This window comes from Ylistrum balloti, unplaced genomic scaffold (assembly GCF_031769215.1).
Source record: "Ylistrum balloti isolate Yb309-2 unplaced genomic scaffold, AGI_CSIRO_Ybal_v1 Utg369756, whole genome shotgun sequence".
NCBI lineage: Eukaryota > Metazoa > Mollusca > Bivalvia > Pectinida > Pectinidae > Ylistrum > Ylistrum balloti.
This window is the reverse complement of record NW_026781957.1, coordinates 635,495-650,964: the sequence shown is the minus strand read 5'-3', so window position 1 is coordinate 650,964 and position 15,470 is coordinate 635,495. Positions and strand designations below refer to the sequence as shown.

Here is a 15,470-nt window from a genome sequence, read left to right as displayed (position 1 = left end):
TATAAGGTCACCAACAACAACCATATGGCCTGCTATTGTTTGTAAGAGAGCTGGTGTGTAACCATTGTGTTTAATGAAACAGAGAAACACTGTGATTTCTAACAGAACAGATGGTCTACTGGTATGAAAACCTCCCACTGTCAGCAATCACAGTGACACCCTACTTCACAGATTTATACACAATACACACCCATACATAAGAATGGAAACAGGATTGTCCCTAGGATAAGAAAAGTATATGAACTTACTGAGAAAGACAGTTCTAAGAAAAATCAGCCAATATCAGCCAACAATATGATCTGTAAACATACTCAATAAATACCATAATGATATCAGACATAAGCTATTAGTGTTAATCTATGGTTGATATTTCAGCTAGTAATGTTATTAGTAAAGCCATCATAATGGACATGCGACTGATGTCATTTACAGTCATCATAATGGACATGTGACTGATGTCATTTACAGTCATCATAATGGACATGCGACTGATGTCATTTACAATCATCATAATGGACATGCGACTGATGTCATTTACAGTCATCATAATGGAAATGTGACTGATGTCATTTACAGTCATCATAATGGAAATGTGACTGATGTCAATGGACATATGATTTAATTCTAAGCCATCATAATGGACATATGGTTTAATTTTAAGTCATCATAAATGACGTTGGACCAATGTCATTTACAATCCTTTATATTAAACTTTGTACTTATTTATGTAGCTAGTATTAGTGTTTTAGTAAAAGCATGAAAACATGATATAATAAAATTGATAATATAACTAAATACATGTCTGGATTTCATGGTCTAGTCATTCACTCTGACTTAATGACACTGTTTAATATCACCGAATGATCCCCTGTCAGATTTAAACTCAATGTTACTGTAAATCACTACTAAACAGGTGGTATGTACATGTAACTATAGTTACCAACTGCCAACATGGCTAACATCGATCCAGTTAACAAATAAGACATCTTGATTTCCTTATATGGAAGGCTGTACTGATAGTGTGGACACACAAATTATCTAATGATAAAAAAAGACATTTTTGAATTGTGGCAGGTATCTGTAAGTGTACAGTTGAAGGAAAAATGACCTTCACATTGTTAATCATGTCATAGGTAACTGAGAATGTGTTTTGAAAGTGAAAGTAGGTTGTTTCCCATATCCATATATCTTTGTGTTACACTTCAAAATAGGTTTATAGCAAACAAGTTGACAAGGCATGAGAAACAAACGATACCAGTATAAAAGGGTATTAAGACATTTTTCCTTACTGGACCAGCTTAGGCAGTGTTGATAACGGGTAACTAGAGTTACGTACTACCAATCTAGTACACCGAGTAAATGGCACTGATTACATATAATATGGGACCTTTTTAGTATGGACAAGAATACATGTTGCATAGCTTCAATTAGGTCACAATATCTTGTGTGTATTATTCTATCCACATATCAGTATAAGTATAACATTTATTATCATAACATCTAGCATACCAGACATACTATGTATCAGGGAACTTCTGCTATGCGTAACTTTTGCGCCGTAAGAAGAAAGCAAATTTATCAAAGATTTCATTACTCCTTCGTGCAAAAGCAATTTTAAGAAAGTTTCCCTAATAATATATTTTTGTAAAAGCATTTTCAGCAATATAAAGAAACATCAATTATTTTTTTCTAAATTACTGTTTTATCGATTTCCCTCACTTTCATTTCCCCCAGAAGCACTAGAGTCTTTCATCGTATCTGATGAACCATCAGGACATCCCCGATCTGTCATTGCACGACGTTTGTCTGAGGGTATCAGAACCTTAGAACCATATAATTTTTCCCGTATCAGACCTATTCGTTCCTCAAAACTGATATCTGGATCAAAACATTCAGTGAGGAAGTGATGTTCTAGCCCTTCCCGTGCTAGAAGGCTGCGCTTTTTACGCTCTTCAAGTTTCAGATCCACTGGTGTCGGCTTCTCAGGGGCTTTCATCTGTTTGTACAAAGGACTTGAAGGTGTGATCCACTGCGAATGACCTTCCTCATCCACATAGGTTAAACCAGGCCCTGATGTGTCACGATAGATTTGTGTGGTTTGCGCTGAATTGTCTCCACTTACTCGTCGAACGTCATCAAAAGATCCCATTCCCACTCTATTCAAAGATGTATCACTGCCGTATCGTGGAGAAACACTTTCAAGTCGTTCATCAATACTTGAGTACTGTATAGGTGGGAACAGCACAGATGAAAGCGGTTCAATATTAGATCTAGTTGGGTGTACATTAAGAGATTCGAGAAATCGCTCCCTAGCTGACCTCTCTACGGGGTCAACATCCATCGATATGCTTCTTATTCCTTGTTGCCTTAGTTTACTTATCTCTTCTATCCTTCGAAGGCCTTCCTGTCGTCTATCACTGAACATCCTGTCTAACGATGAAAGGTCTGGTGTGTACAGATTACTGGCTGATGAAGCTCGTGATAGTTGTGTTTCAGAAGAATCTTCATTACTTGGAAGAACTCTCCTGGTCATAATGGGAGAACCATGTCTACGACGCACCTGATCCGAATTCCTGCGCGAGAGTCGATCAGACGATGTATGTTCATTGACAGAGGCACTACGCCCCAGTGTGGTACTGCCTCTAAAAGGTGGGTTACTTTCCCCTCGCTCAGATTTCCCAGAAAGTCTCATCTCCTCTAATTCCTTAAGTCTGAGATATCTAGCCTTTATAGTATCATTTTCAGCAGCAGAGGCTAGTTCATCAAGTTTTTTCAGGAAGACAGAATTTCTACCTGTTGCTCCAGCAGAAGCCTCATTCTGGTCACTGTCATTAGGATTTTCACTGCTGGCTTGACTATTGTTATCAGAATCTTCAGCTCTAGTCGGTAACCTCGGAACAACAACATCATTGCGATCCTCACTCATAGTTCTTGATATACGCACAGGAGTTGAAAAGCGAGCACGTCCAGATGACCTTAAGCTGGGCGACCTTGACCCTACATTTGGTGACCTCAAGTTCGGAGATCTTGATTCAGCAGCCGTATCCTGTTGTGACACGTGAGGTTGTTGAGCAGTGGTAAGGCTCCTCGCCAATACACGCTGAAGTCGCTGTTGTTCTAGCTCCCTGACACGCTGCATGCGTAGTCGGGTTGTCTCAGACAGGTGAGACTGGTCCTCTACGGGACTTAAAACATTGGGACTATCACTCATGATTAAAACAGAATTTTTCAAATCTGTGTCAAGTCTAATGTTCTCTCTTTTCGTTTTTAAAAAGTGAATGTCTGTGTTGACAAATGGGTTCACCATTCACTCCTACAGTCAGTGATTTAACAATCACTGACAAACATTCTGATGATCATCAATCACAAAAAGTAGTCTTGACGTCACAGCTCAATCTAGGACTTGCAAGAGGCTCCGGGACACACACAGCATTCAGTGAACTAGGAACTAAGACTTGTCGACAGGATTACATCTATGTATTGGCGTGTCCAGTTGGATCAATACTCTGTCTGTACAGTGGCAGTGGTTCTATTTACAATCAAACAAGCAGGATATGACATCATACGTCCCAGAATTCATATCCAGTCTTGATAAAAAAAATACCATAAAACAGCTTGTATCATGTGATGTTGATAAACTGTACAATAAAAGCCATGCCATAAAATATAGGTTGTAAATATCCGGCAGTGTGTCAGGCTTATCAAGAGACTTGGCAAGGGGAGGCTTCTAGTGTGATAGGACATGTACGTGTGTGTATGCTAGTTATGGTGGTTTAACCAGATCTGGTGTTCATTCAGGCATGACATGTATATAGAGGCATAAAACTGTCGTCTGCTCTCAATATAAATACCACTAACCATAGATTTGATCAAAGTGATCTAATACAACAGAACGAACATAACAATAGCCAGGCCATTAAGTACTACTAGCCATACACAATCAGGGTGACAGTTAAACCCGGCCTTATGCTTGTTTTCATGTGGGAGTATTGTTCATTTAAATCTACATAAACACATTTGTGAATCAAATGTAATCTATAGGTTATATAGTTTACCTGAGACAGGTATACAGACATGTGTCCCCTCATAAATACCAGGAGTGTCTAGTACTGTATGATGTGGGCGACATGGTCAGATTACTCTCATTTCCATATCAACAAGAAGAAAATGAAAATTTAAAACAAGTTCTCCAATGTCAATGCATATTTTCCTAACAAGGGCAGACCTTTTCCTAACCTCGCTCATCAAACATAACTTCAACACACAGGCACAATTAAAATGCTAGCAGTGAGACTAATTCATATCTCAATATTACCAGTTTCTACAGATCTGTGTCATTCATCTCATCCTAAATTCTTTTAAAATGTGTGAATATTCTATCTAGTTAATTTGCTAGTTTTTGAACGAGGTCAGTAAAATATGAACTCTATCACAGCTATCTAGATACACTGATTCTTATAACACTATAATTACTGTTATCACTATATAATTATTCTTATATCCCAAAATATTCAACAAGATACAATAATTACAAATGAAGCAGAATTTTATCTCGGTTCATTTTAAAACACGCTGATTTCAAATGACAATACTCTCATGTAAACAGTATCCAAACCGACATGTTCTATTTTCTTGTCTAGTGTCTACAGAGTTATCCCCCTTGTTGTGCAACGAAAATTTACATGGTTGTGATTCTGTTCTGTGCCATGGTCCATGTCAGTCATATCAACATACACTTAAGCAGCTTGTTTTAAAATGGTTTCTGATATGGTATTATCAGCAACTGCCAAAGCAGTTTGATTTTATCAAATGTGTGACATTTTTTGCAAAATTCTGCTTTGCCTTCAGCTGTTTTTTGACAACAGTAATGCTTGAAAGACATATTCATAATGCAAAATGAAAAAGGCTGCTTGAAATCACAATAAATTAAAATAAAAAATTCTAACAAACATCTCTGAAAATGATTTTGATTAATATGCCTGTCACACTTTAATTCAATTTTGACTGAATTTCTGTAATTTAAAAAAAAAAGGGAGAATTAAATAATTTCCCTTGATCATATCTGTAAGTAATATCAGATGTCAACCTAACCAAATCATACATATCTAATGGTGGACTATACAACCATGTTTTCTATGTAACTGTAGACTGCTATATACCAAGGCATAGAAATGTATTTTTATACCAACAGATTGTATCGCAATAGATTCATTATATAACACTGAATTAATAGCAGTGGGCACCAGGCCATTTTCGTGGACAAAAGTGATCCATTTCACTAGCAAGAAAAGCATACTATAACACTCTACATACATTACTTTTATACAATACCTGTATACTTAAATATCACGATGGAACGTACAACAAAGTACATAAAGATAAACCACTTCTATTATACATTAAGGCACACAATTTACTCAAGGCCTCACATATTGTGCCTGCATCAGCATGGAAGTTGATATGTGGTGGACAAGTTTGCTCTGCCAATCTGTCCTGTGTATTAGAGTTTTCAATACTGGTCCTTAATGGTATAGTCAAAGGTTCTCAATCTTATCACAGTGACCCTCCACATACACAGGGTCCTCAGATAAAACATAAAATAGCCCTTTACATAAACAAGATCCTCAGATGTACTACAATCTACATATATAGGGTTCTCAGTCATCTTTCAATGACCCTGTATATACATAGGGTCCTCAGTCATCTTAAAATAACCCCCTACATACAAAGGATCCTCAGTAATATTACAATAACCCTTTACAAATATAGGGCTCTCAGTCATCAGGGTCCTCAGTCATATTACAATAACCCTGTATATACAAAGGGTCCTCAGTCATCTTAAAATAACCCCCTACATACAAAGGATCCTCAGTAATATTACAATAACCCTTTACAAATATAGGGCTCTCAGTCATCAGGGTCCTCAGTCATATTACAATGACCCTGTATATACAAAGGGTCCTCAGTCATCTTAAAATAACCCCCTACATACAAAGGATCCTCAGTAATATTACAATAACCCTTTACAAATATAGGGTTTTCAGTCATCTGGGTCCTCAGTCATATTACAATAACCCTGTATATACACAGGGTCCTTAGTCATCTCACAATAACCCTCTACATATATAGGGTTCTCAGTCATCTCACAATAACCCTCTACAAATGCTTGCACCTGTAGCTACGTATCATGCTCCGTTTTTGACACCCAATATATATTTATTTCTCTGACAACTTCTAGTTAATGGATAAATTGAGTAATCCCTGAAAAAAAAATCCTACTTTTTTCTTTACAATAAAATTGCTTCGATAAAGACACTGTGTATACTAATTTAAGAAAATGAAGTAAAAATGTCACAAAAAGATTAATCCACAGATTAATAGTGAATTTTCCTGGATCTTTACTCTATTCCTCCATGTCCAATATATTGTATCCTTTGCTATATAACATATCCCATCAATGTTTATATACTAGTTCTGTACAATCAAGTTTCCCTTGGTTTAGCTCTCAACTGAATAAAAGTAGAGAAAATCTTGTGGAATACAAACTTTCAGATGTACCCCACTCCTGAACAAATACATAATATAACCTCAGGATGATTAGCGAACATTATATACATCTGCCGAAAACTTGAAACATATTCAAATCTACCTAATCCAATATTAAGGTCCATAACTCTGCATTATTAGTCTGTTTATCAAACAATCAGACCTCACCTCATTATCTGGACTACTAACTAAACATTTCTTGAAATTTATGAAGCTTGAGGACAAAAGCCCAGGGAAAAATTACTTTAAACGTAATTAATTTGTTACAAATCAGGATAACTAGTAAGGTAATTATCACTTTTTGATAAACCCCTACAATGATGAATTGGCACACCACAACAGAGACCGCATTTAGTGCAAACATATATCAATACTTTCACTACAAAAAGCACAAATATCAGATTATCTCGAAAATGTGTGCATTTACAAAGGACAGGAATCTGACCAGCATATTCTCATCATATAACTCATCTCCACATTAGCAGTGCAATATCTACATGGAGTTTTGGATTTGAAACTCACAATTTTTCTAAATTTCTAATTTAATCTAAAATCATATAAAGAGAAATAAACTATAAGCAATTTTATTGCGTTTTCTCATTCTAAAACTACATACCAATTTCAGTCCAATATTTCCATCTGTCAAAACATTAATGAGCAGAAACCAAATTATGACAGAACATTGGATTGAATGACAGAATGACTGCTAGGTACAACACTATAATGTCTTAGCTATTTTAAACCATGGACAAGCATAGGATTTGCCAGTTATTGTATGACACACTATATCAGTTTTTGTACAGCTGAAAACATCATCCTTCTATACCATTATACATACGATTTTAATATCAAAATTTTGTGTCCGCTGGAGCATGGCATTTCATAGCCCAATAAACATACCCTATTATTCAGGGGGGACTTTAATCTACAATGTGAACAGTACAAGCACTGTTTGTGAAGTTTTTACATATAAACTGCCATTATGTATGGTAACTTACTTATCTTGTGACCAAATTTTTTGAATTCTGTCTATGGTACTTGAGAGGGGGTTTCTGCACAAAAAGCCAGGTAACATACACATAGCTATTTTTACTGAGATAATTAACATACAGACCAAGTCATCACTTGTATATTCTATTTCCAACCCGCCAGGCTTAATCAACAGGTACAGAATACAATATATAAGTACCGCCGGACTTTATCAACAGGTACAGAATACAATATATAAGTACCGCCTGACTTTATCAACAGGTACAGAATACAATATATAAGTACCGCCTGACTTTATCAACAGGTACAGAATACAATATATAAGTACCGCCGGACTTTATCAACAGGTACAGAATACAATATATAAGTACCGCCTGACTTTATCAACAGGTACAGAATACAATATATAACTAACTACAGGTTCAACATACAATGTATTTAAACTCTGGATGACCACATACACCTATGAGCACAGTAGTACATAGTGTGTTTCTCTTATCATTGACAATGACCATGCAGCATGATGTTGCATAAGGATATATGCTGTAATCTCATCAACAGAGATTACAATGGTCACCAATTCGCAGACTACTCAGAAAAACTTTCTATTATAAATTTCTTTATAAATAATCTGAGACATTTATAGAACAAAAAAAGATACTTTCAAGAATGGAATTAAATTGATACCAAGTTGTCAATTCATTTTTCATCAACTCATACCTAGAGATTAATCTATTTTTTTATCTAAGTTTTCAACTCACAAATTTACTTTTCTTCCTCGTTAGCTGTAAATCTATCAGAAATGTAATTAATTATCAAAAGTTTCTCTATTAAAGTATATATGAAATATCTACTTACTTGTATCTTTTCAGGAATCACGGCGGTATGACTGCCACCATTCACAACATGTGTGACACACTCATCATAACACTTACCTTGCTTTGGCTCAGCTGGCGTCGTTACAGCAGCTGTAGGTGGCCCAGGAGTCACATCAGCTGATGATGCTGAGGACAGAACTTTTGTCTTTGGCTTCACAGCTTCTGCTGACTTCAAAGGTTTGTGTGTGAAGGTCACTGAGCTTACATACTTCTCGGACTGTTCCCCCTCTGATTCTGTGGAGTCTTCTGTGGTCATCAGAGCTGGTATTTCTGATTCTGCTTCACTGTTGTCACTGACCTTGGTACTGACCTGTGTGACCTTAGGCTTATCTTCTACAATTTTGTCATCTGACACTTTGATCTGTTCCAGCCTAACAGTCTGATCTCCACTAGACTTAGACTCAAGAACCACAATTTCCTTCTCTTTTTTCTCAGTTTCTTTTGTTTTTTCGCTAGAAATTGTTTTGACAGAGACTGAAGATGTAACCTGCTGATTCTCTGCAGGAGAAGCCACATTTGACATTTGAGGAACAGAAAATGGTGCGGTTTTCTTTTGCTGAGCAGAGACAGGAACTGCTTTTTGCTGAGCTGAGACAGGAACTGCTTTTTGCTGTGGAATAGTGGCTACTTTTTTCTGTTGATCTTGCCTGCCCTGTGTTATGCCTAGTTTGACCTCAGTGACTGATTTCCTTAATGGTTCCACTTCAGATGCATTGGCAGGACGTTTGAAATTGCGTATTTCACTAAGCATCTGTTCTCGAGGGTCCACTGGTTGATTAATAGGGGGCCGGCTGTACTTAGAAGGTTGGGAAACTTTTTTGAGAGTAGGAGCGACAGGTGCTTCTGGTATTTTCTTGGTTTCTGATGACTCTTGCACACTACTTGTTACTGATTTAGTACCACTTGACACTGTCTTTGAGACAGTTGTTGTGGATTTGGTGACAACACTTGTTACTATAGATTTACTACTAGAACTTGTTACCGAGATAACCGTCTTATCACTGTTAGGTTTAACAACTCCGGAAGTGTTGGAGGTTGTAGACCTAGCTGCTGCACCATTTGTTATAACCTTGGGCATGTTCACTACAGATTTCCTCTCTAGATTTTGTACAGTGTTTTTAACACCAACGTTTAAGATGGAAGTGCTCTTAGCACCATCAGACGAGCTAGTAACAGGAGTAGTATTTTTTACTGGAGTAATCCCGACGGATTTGGTTGAGGATGTTTTTGCAGTAGAAGAGGTGCTGTTGGTCAGTGAGGTTACTGGAGGGCTGACAGTAGTCTTTACCACTGAGGACACGGAAGTGGAGACTGTACTGGTATCACTAACGCAGTTGGCTGTCGATACCTTACTGCCCGAGTGACCATTACTTGGCATTTTACCATTGTTTACTATGGGTTGTAAGATAACTGGTTTCTTAGGTCCTGTGTTTTGTGTGGTTGTTTTAGCATCAAATCCACTCTTGATGTTCTCGCCCTCTGTGGCTGATATCTTCGCAGAGTGTCGTCGTTGGACGTTGTTTCCTGAACTACCCTCCTTTTGCTCGACATTGGAACTGTGGCGCTGAACTCCAGGTGGAGCAGGTGCAGGGGTCTTCACATGTTGGTTTCCTTGCTGTAATAACACAAACATAGACAATAAAATTAAGACAAAAAGGATTTCACAGGCTACATATCATACATTGACAAGAAGTAGCATCTTTCTAGTTACAAACAAAACAGTAAAAATTAATTGGAATGAAAGCTTAAAGGGAAATTATGTGATGTTGTCTAAAGTGAAATATTATCAAAAGGGACAAATGTTTTAGCATCTTTTTTAAATCAACAAATTCTAGATGATAAACTGGCAAAATATTTATCTTGTGTATAAGAGACGGAGAAAAAAAAGAGAAAAAACTTCTCAACATCACTGTCTTCTTAATAGATATGCATCGCTGATATCCCTCTCTTAATGAATAAAAACCTGAGTTTGTATACCTACCCGTGGTGACCCCTATCACAGCTATTACTTAGGTAAGGATACCAGCACAAGACATTCTGATTGGTCAGAAGACCTGTTGACACACTGATAGTTTGGGGCTCTACAGGGAGATTGCTGAGGTGATACTGTTCACCAGCTGTTGTCTTACAAACAGGCTAATTACATTGAAGCTTCTGAACTAGTGGAAGTATAGGGGCAATGTGTTAGCTCTCTGATCATTTGCCAAATACACAACATATAGACATGTCATAACTGATTACTTTACATTCCTGTAACAAAAGGTCCAGAGGGTCTTCATTACCCACATATTCAGCATACGTGACAAAATATTCTGATTAACACTCATGTTACAAATATACCTTCTATCTACCTTGCAGTTCTGCCTCTAAATACCAAGACAGGTAAAACTTTTCTTTCAAATTCTTTACCAGATAACTGTTCCTTGGACCTAATTTGTGGAATGTTACTACAGTTTACAGCATCATAGTGTTTCTTGGACCTGATTGGTAGCATCTTAAAGCTGTTTACAGCATCATACTGTTTCTCGGACCTGATTGGTAGGATCTTAAACAGTTTACAGCATCATAGTGTTTCTTGGACCTGATTGGTAGGATCTTAAAGCTGTTTACAGCATCATAGTGTTTCTCGGACCTGATTGGTAGGATCTTAAAGCTGTTTACAGCATCATAGTGTTTCTTGGACCTGATTGGTAGGATCTTAAACAGTTTACAGCATCATAGTGTTTCTTGGACCTGATTGGTAGGATCTTAAACAGTTTACAGCATCATAGTGTTTCTTGGACCTGATTGGTAGGATCTTAAACAGTTTACAGCATCATAGTGTTTCTTGGACCTGATTGGTAGGATCTTAAAGCTGTTTACAGCATCATAGTGTTTCTCGGACCTGATTGGTAGGATCTTAAACAGTTTACAGCATCATAGTGTTTCTTGGACCTGATTGGTAGGATCTTAAACAGTTTACAGCATCATAGTGTTTCTTGGACCTGATTGGTAGGATCTTAAACAGTTTACAGCATCATAGTGTTTCTTGGACCTGATTGGTAGGATCTTAAAGCTGTTTACAGCGTCATAGTGTTTCTCGGACCTGATTGGTAGGATCTTAAACAGTTTACAGCATCATAGTGTTTCTTGGACCTGATTGGTAGGATCTTAAACAGTTTACAGCATCATAGTGTTTCTTGGACCTGATTGGTAGGATACTTAAACAGTTTACAGCATCATAGTGTTTCTTGGACCTGATTGGTAGGATACTTAAACAGTTTACAGCATCATAGTGTTTCTTGGACCTGATTGGTAGGATCTTAAACAGTTTACAGCATCATAGTGTTTCTTGGACCTGATTGGTAGGATCTTAAACAGTTTACAGCATCATAGTGTTTCTTGGACCTGATTGGTAGGATCTTAAACAGTTTACAGCATCATAGTGTTTCTTGGACCTGATTGGTAGGATCTTAAACAGTTTACAGCATCATAGTGTTTCTTGGACCTGATTGGTAGGATCTTAAAGCTGTTTACAGCGTCATAGTGTTTCTCGGACCTGATTGGTAGGATCTTAAACAGTTTACAGCATCATAGTGTTTCTTGGACCTGATTGGTAGGATCTTAAACAGTTTACAGCATCATAGTGTTTCTTGGACCTGATTGGTAGGATACTTAAACAGTTTACAGCATCATAGTGTTTCTTGGACCTGATTGGTAGGATCTTAAACAGTTTACAGCATCATAGTGTTTCTTGGACCTGATTGGTAGGATACTTAAACAGTTTACAGCATCATAGTGTTTCTTGGACCTGATTGGTAGGATCTTAAACAGTTTACAGTCATTAAATTGTGCTATGATGCATAAAATTACTGGATATGAGAAAGCTCAGTTTAGAGACATTTCACTGAACTTCAGAGCAATATCTACCAGTATTTCATGGACATTATTTTGTGTAATTTCAATTTACAACATCATCAATATGATTTAAAACTTTATTTTCATATCATTCCAGTTTACATTGCCAAAAGGCCAGAAACATCTTTACCTGCTGGAAACACTTCATGCTGCGGTTCATGAGCATGGTGAGCCGGGTCTGAGAGGTATTCATTTCCTTAGAAATTTGTTTGTACTGACGTGAGTTCTTGTTCAGTGAAGCCAGTTGTGCACTCAGTGAGTTAAAGGTTGCCTGTTCGCGGCCCATCTCCTTCTGAAGCATGGAGATAGTGTCCAGCAGATTCTGCAACATGGAAATTTCATCATATTTACATTACATGGTATTGTCTGTATTCATAACTAGACATTGTATCATATACTATGTAGTCTGAAGACCATGTTCTATCATACCATACAACATCAACATTGTATCATATACTGTGTAGTCTGGAGACCATGTTCTACCATACAATACAACATCAACATTGTATCATATACTATGTAGTCTGGAGACCATGTTCTACCATACCATACAACATCAACATTGTATCATATACTGTGTAGTCTGGATACCATGTCCTACCATACAATACAACATAAACATTGTATCATATACTGTGTAGTCTGGAGACCATGTTCTACCATACAATACAACATCAACATTGTATCATATACTATGTAGTCTGGAGACCATGTTCTACCATACAATACAACATCAACATTGTATCATATACTATGTAGTCTGGATACCATGTCCTACCATACAATACAACATAAACATTGTATCATATACTATGTAGTCTGGAGACCATGTTCTATCATTACAATACATCATAAACATTGTATTATATACTATGTAGACCTTAAACCATGTTCAATACAACATAAACATTGTATCATATACTATGTAGTCTGGAGACCATGTTCTACCATACAATACAACATCAACATTGTATCATATACTATGTAGTCTGGAGACCATGTTCTACCATACAATACAACATAAACATTTTAATATATAATATGTGTAACTTAAACCATTATATACCATACAATACAACATAAACATTGTATCATATACTATGTAGTCTGGAGACCATGTTCTATCATTACAATACATCATAAACATTGTATTATATACTATGTAGACCTTAAACCATGTTCTACCATACAATACAACATAAACATTGTATCATATACTATGTAGACCTTAAACCATTTTCTACTGATGCAATGTCAATATCTTACAAAAAAATAACTAATTGACAAATAATCTACAAAACACACATGAGTTACCTACCTTGAGTGTCATCCCCTGTATGGACTTTTCAAACTCCCCGTCCCCACACTTGAGCAGCTGCCCCCCTTCCATCTGTGTACCACCTGACATCTGCAATACAAAATATCAAATCCAAAATTTCACAGAAAATTCACCAATAAAACGAGACTATTTACATCTTAACAAAATTCTGCAACATCTTTTCTGGATGTTTTGAGGTGCTCCTAAGATTTCAAGTATTAAATCAAATTACATACTTCAATTTTCTTATGAAGCCGATCTCAATTTACTTTATTACTTAAACTGGTTCAAACATCAACTAATTAAATTACACACAGATCTCACCAGGTCTCAGTTTCACCAACATTAAAATTTTGCCTGAAGCAATGCTGCCATCACAGATTACTTTGTAAGATAATACATAGATGCACATACCTAATGTAAGTACATAATTAATTTGATGATTTAAAACTGGGCCAAGTCATTATCAAATGTACATTGTATAAAAAATACAGTAAAAGTATTTGTTGTGCTGTATTGATATAAAATATGATAATTAAATAGGTCATTCTACCTCTCTATAGTGTGTCACCTGTGTATGGAGAACTACCTCTCTATAATGTGTCACCTGTGTATTGTGAACTACCTGTATATAGTGTGCCGCATGTGTATAATTAACTACCTCTCTATAGTGTCACCTGTGTATGGTGATCTACCTCTATAGTGTGTCACCTGTATATTGTGAACTACCTGTATAACACCTCTATGAAGTGAACTCCCTCTCTATTGTGTCACCTGTGTATAGTGAACTACCTGTATAACACCTCTGTGAAGTGAACTACCTCTAGGGAGGCTAACATAGTGCCTACATTGTGTAATGTTAAACTGATACAGTTCACACTCTTCTTTAGTGTGTACATGTTAGATGTGCCAAGTTTCATCAAAAGACATGAATCATATCTCTGGTTATAAAGACTGCTCTATGGTTTAAAAGTAACATTCATCAACAACACCCAGGGACAATTTAAACTACAGATAAATAAATTGTTTTACTATGTATAATTTCTGACTAGAGACTGATTTTAATGTAAGACATTAATTTCATCAAAAAATATGATGAGTTTCACTTTTAATACATTCATGAGTATTCTACTGATGATACAGTGTAATTCTGTATGAACTTTCAATGTTTTGTAGAAATTTTTGTTTCTAAACACAACAGCAGAAAATCCCTGCTGGGGTGATTAATTCAGCATATTAACACTTACCTTCTTTTTCTGATCTTTCTACAAACTATAAAGTCTCCTACACAGTAAACAGATATCTTTTTATATTTCTCATCCAAATCCAAGTTGATACAAGATAGAATCTTCCTTTCTTCAAATACAATTAACAATCAATCACTTAACTTTTTTCACATTTTAGTTTTTGTAATTGTTACAGATTTTGGATCTCGTACATCTTGTATACCAGCTGATGAATATAAACAAACCAGAGTAGGTGAAAACTGTACACAGGAAATTGATTTATTCCAAGTATATATGTACATACCAAAGAGTAAAGGCTCTCTAAATTTGCATAATTGAACAGCCAGAAAGGCTGATAAGTTGTATATATCCAGTTACACTGCAGATATGCATAAATATAGTGTGTTATACTGATAATTGTTATTGTGTACAGATAACAAAGGTCCATGATCAGCCAGTACTTTATTTATATACAAACATTTTTTCAAGCCTCAGGGTACTGTATACATAATTCTAAATCATTTTCATGATACATAATTAAATTGATATTCATTTACCCAAGCTCTACCAGTGTACAAACTTTATCTTTTAACAACAGTTGTGATACAAGTTACA

General features: G+C 36.3%; 1 protein-coding gene across 1 annotated transcript in view; it reads right to left on the bottom strand.

Moving 5' to 3' along the window:
* Nucleotides 1-13,719, bottom strand: part of LOC132543488 (uncharacterized) — a 69,582-nt gene extending 55,863 nt beyond the window's left edge. The window contains exons 1-3 of the mRNA XM_060206996.1: nt 13,630-13,719; nt 12,442-12,633; nt 8,472-10,029 (exon numbers count right to left, since the gene is read on the bottom strand). Coding sequence (XP_060062979.1) covers nt 8,472-10,029; nt 12,442-12,633; nt 13,630-13,719 — 1,840 coding nt within the window. The remainder of the gene's footprint in view (nt 1-8,471; nt 10,030-12,441; nt 12,634-13,629) is intronic.
* Nucleotides 13,720-15,470: the final 1,751 nt, after the last annotated feature.